Consider the following 1,530-nt stretch of genomic DNA (forward strand, 5'->3'; position numbering starts at 1 on the left):
GCTGGACAATGGAGGAGTCATTTCCGGTTGTCACACCTATGGGGGTGGTGGTAAACATCCCACAGTACACAGTGCAGCCCCCCATCAGAGAAAGATCTAGTCCCCAGTGTTCCTAGTACTGAGATCCAGAAAGTCTAGTGGGAGCTCATTTACTGGAGGATCAGTAGGGGCTGGTATCCAGTCCCTTTTAAATACTGAGGGACACAGAGTTGGGTCTCTCTCCTGTCTGTAACTCCTAGGAATCTCTACAGCTTTCTAGCTCATGGGGTTCTGGAAAAGAGCCGCATTTGCTGTTTCAGAAACATGCACAGCCCACGTAGGGTCCCCTCACCGAAGAGCCAGGCATGTGGTCTTGGGTATAGAGACAGCCCCGTTGTCCCTCACTGAACAAGCACCCCCCCCCCTCCGCCCCATCAGATGTGACTTCGGGCTCCCTGGGGCAAGGCTGCCTTTAACAGCCTGGCCTCTGTGGCCCAGATCCTCCACGGGCAACCTGGAGCACTGTCTCTTCAGAACGGGTGTCGGAGAATTTATAGCCAGCTTGTCCGCTTCCGTAACCCCCTCCCCCCCACCCCCCAGGCCCGGAGCCNTTCGGTTGCAGGTGGCGTTACCAGGATGACGGTGTCGTTGGTGGTCATCATGTTTGAATTGACGGGAGGCCTAGAGTACATTGTGCCCTTGATGGCGGCGGCCGTGACCAGCAAGTGGGTGGCCGATGCCTTTGGGAAAGAAGGCATCTACGAGGCTCATATCCACTTAAATGGGTACCCATTTCTGGATGTGAAGGACGAGTTCACGCATCGCACGCTGGCCACCGACGTCATGCGGCCACGGCGCGGAGAGCCGCCTCTGTCCGTGCTCACCCAGGACAGCATGACCGTGGAGGACGTGGAGACGCTCATCAAGGACACCGACTACAACGGCTTCCCTGTGGTGGTCTCCAGGGACTCCGAGCGCCTCATTGGCTTTGCCCAGAGGAGGGAGCTGATTCTTGCAATAAGTAAGTAAAGTCAGGAAGCCCGTGACGCGCTAAGAGGCGAATGGCAGCCTTTGTAGCCCCCGAGCTCTCTAGGTAGACTGCGGAGGCCAGAGGGCTCCAAGCCGGGGGCGCCACGCGTTAACACATCCGCATGTCCCTCGGGGATCTGGAGGAAATGCAGATTCTGATTCGGCAGGTCTGGGGTGCGCGATCGGGGGAGAAGGGCAGAGGGGCACAGAGAGGGAGGGTCCCAGGCACGCGCCATGCTCAGCACGTAGCCCAAGGTGGGCATGACCTGAGCCGAAATCAAGCGGCACACGCCCAAGCGACCGAGCCACGCAGGCGACCCCTGCATTTCTCCCCGGCTCCCGGTCAGTGGTGAGGCCGCGGGTCCCCAGGTCACCCTGGGAGGGACGACGTCTAGGGAGAGACATGGCTGGCTGTTTGCGCGCAGCCCATGGGGCCCGCTGCTGCGGCTGCCTCGTTTAGGGGGTTGTCCGGCGAGGCTGTGAAGGAGGGAGGTGGGGGCGCCGGCCCCGGCCAGGCCGGGC

The 1,530-nt window shown here is 60.6% G+C and overlaps 1 protein-coding gene across 1 annotated transcript in view; it reads left to right on the forward strand.

Moving 5' to 3' along the window:
- CLCN4 (chloride voltage-gated channel 4) overlaps nt 1-1,530 on the forward strand; it is a 35,644-nt gene that overhangs the window by 19,232 nt on the left and 14,882 nt on the right. The window contains exon 9 of the mRNA XM_077761393.1: nt 602-1,000. Within this exon, the coding sequence (XP_077617519.1) occupies nt 602-1,000 (399 nt within the window). The remainder of the gene's footprint in view (nt 1-601; nt 1,001-1,530) is intronic.

The sequence above is a fragment of the Crocuta crocuta genome, unplaced genomic scaffold (assembly GCF_008692635.1).
Source record: "Crocuta crocuta isolate KB4526 unplaced genomic scaffold, BGI_CrCroc_1.0 scaffold224, whole genome shotgun sequence".
In the NCBI taxonomy this organism is placed as follows: Eukaryota; Metazoa; Chordata; class Mammalia; order Carnivora; family Hyaenidae; genus Crocuta; species Crocuta crocuta.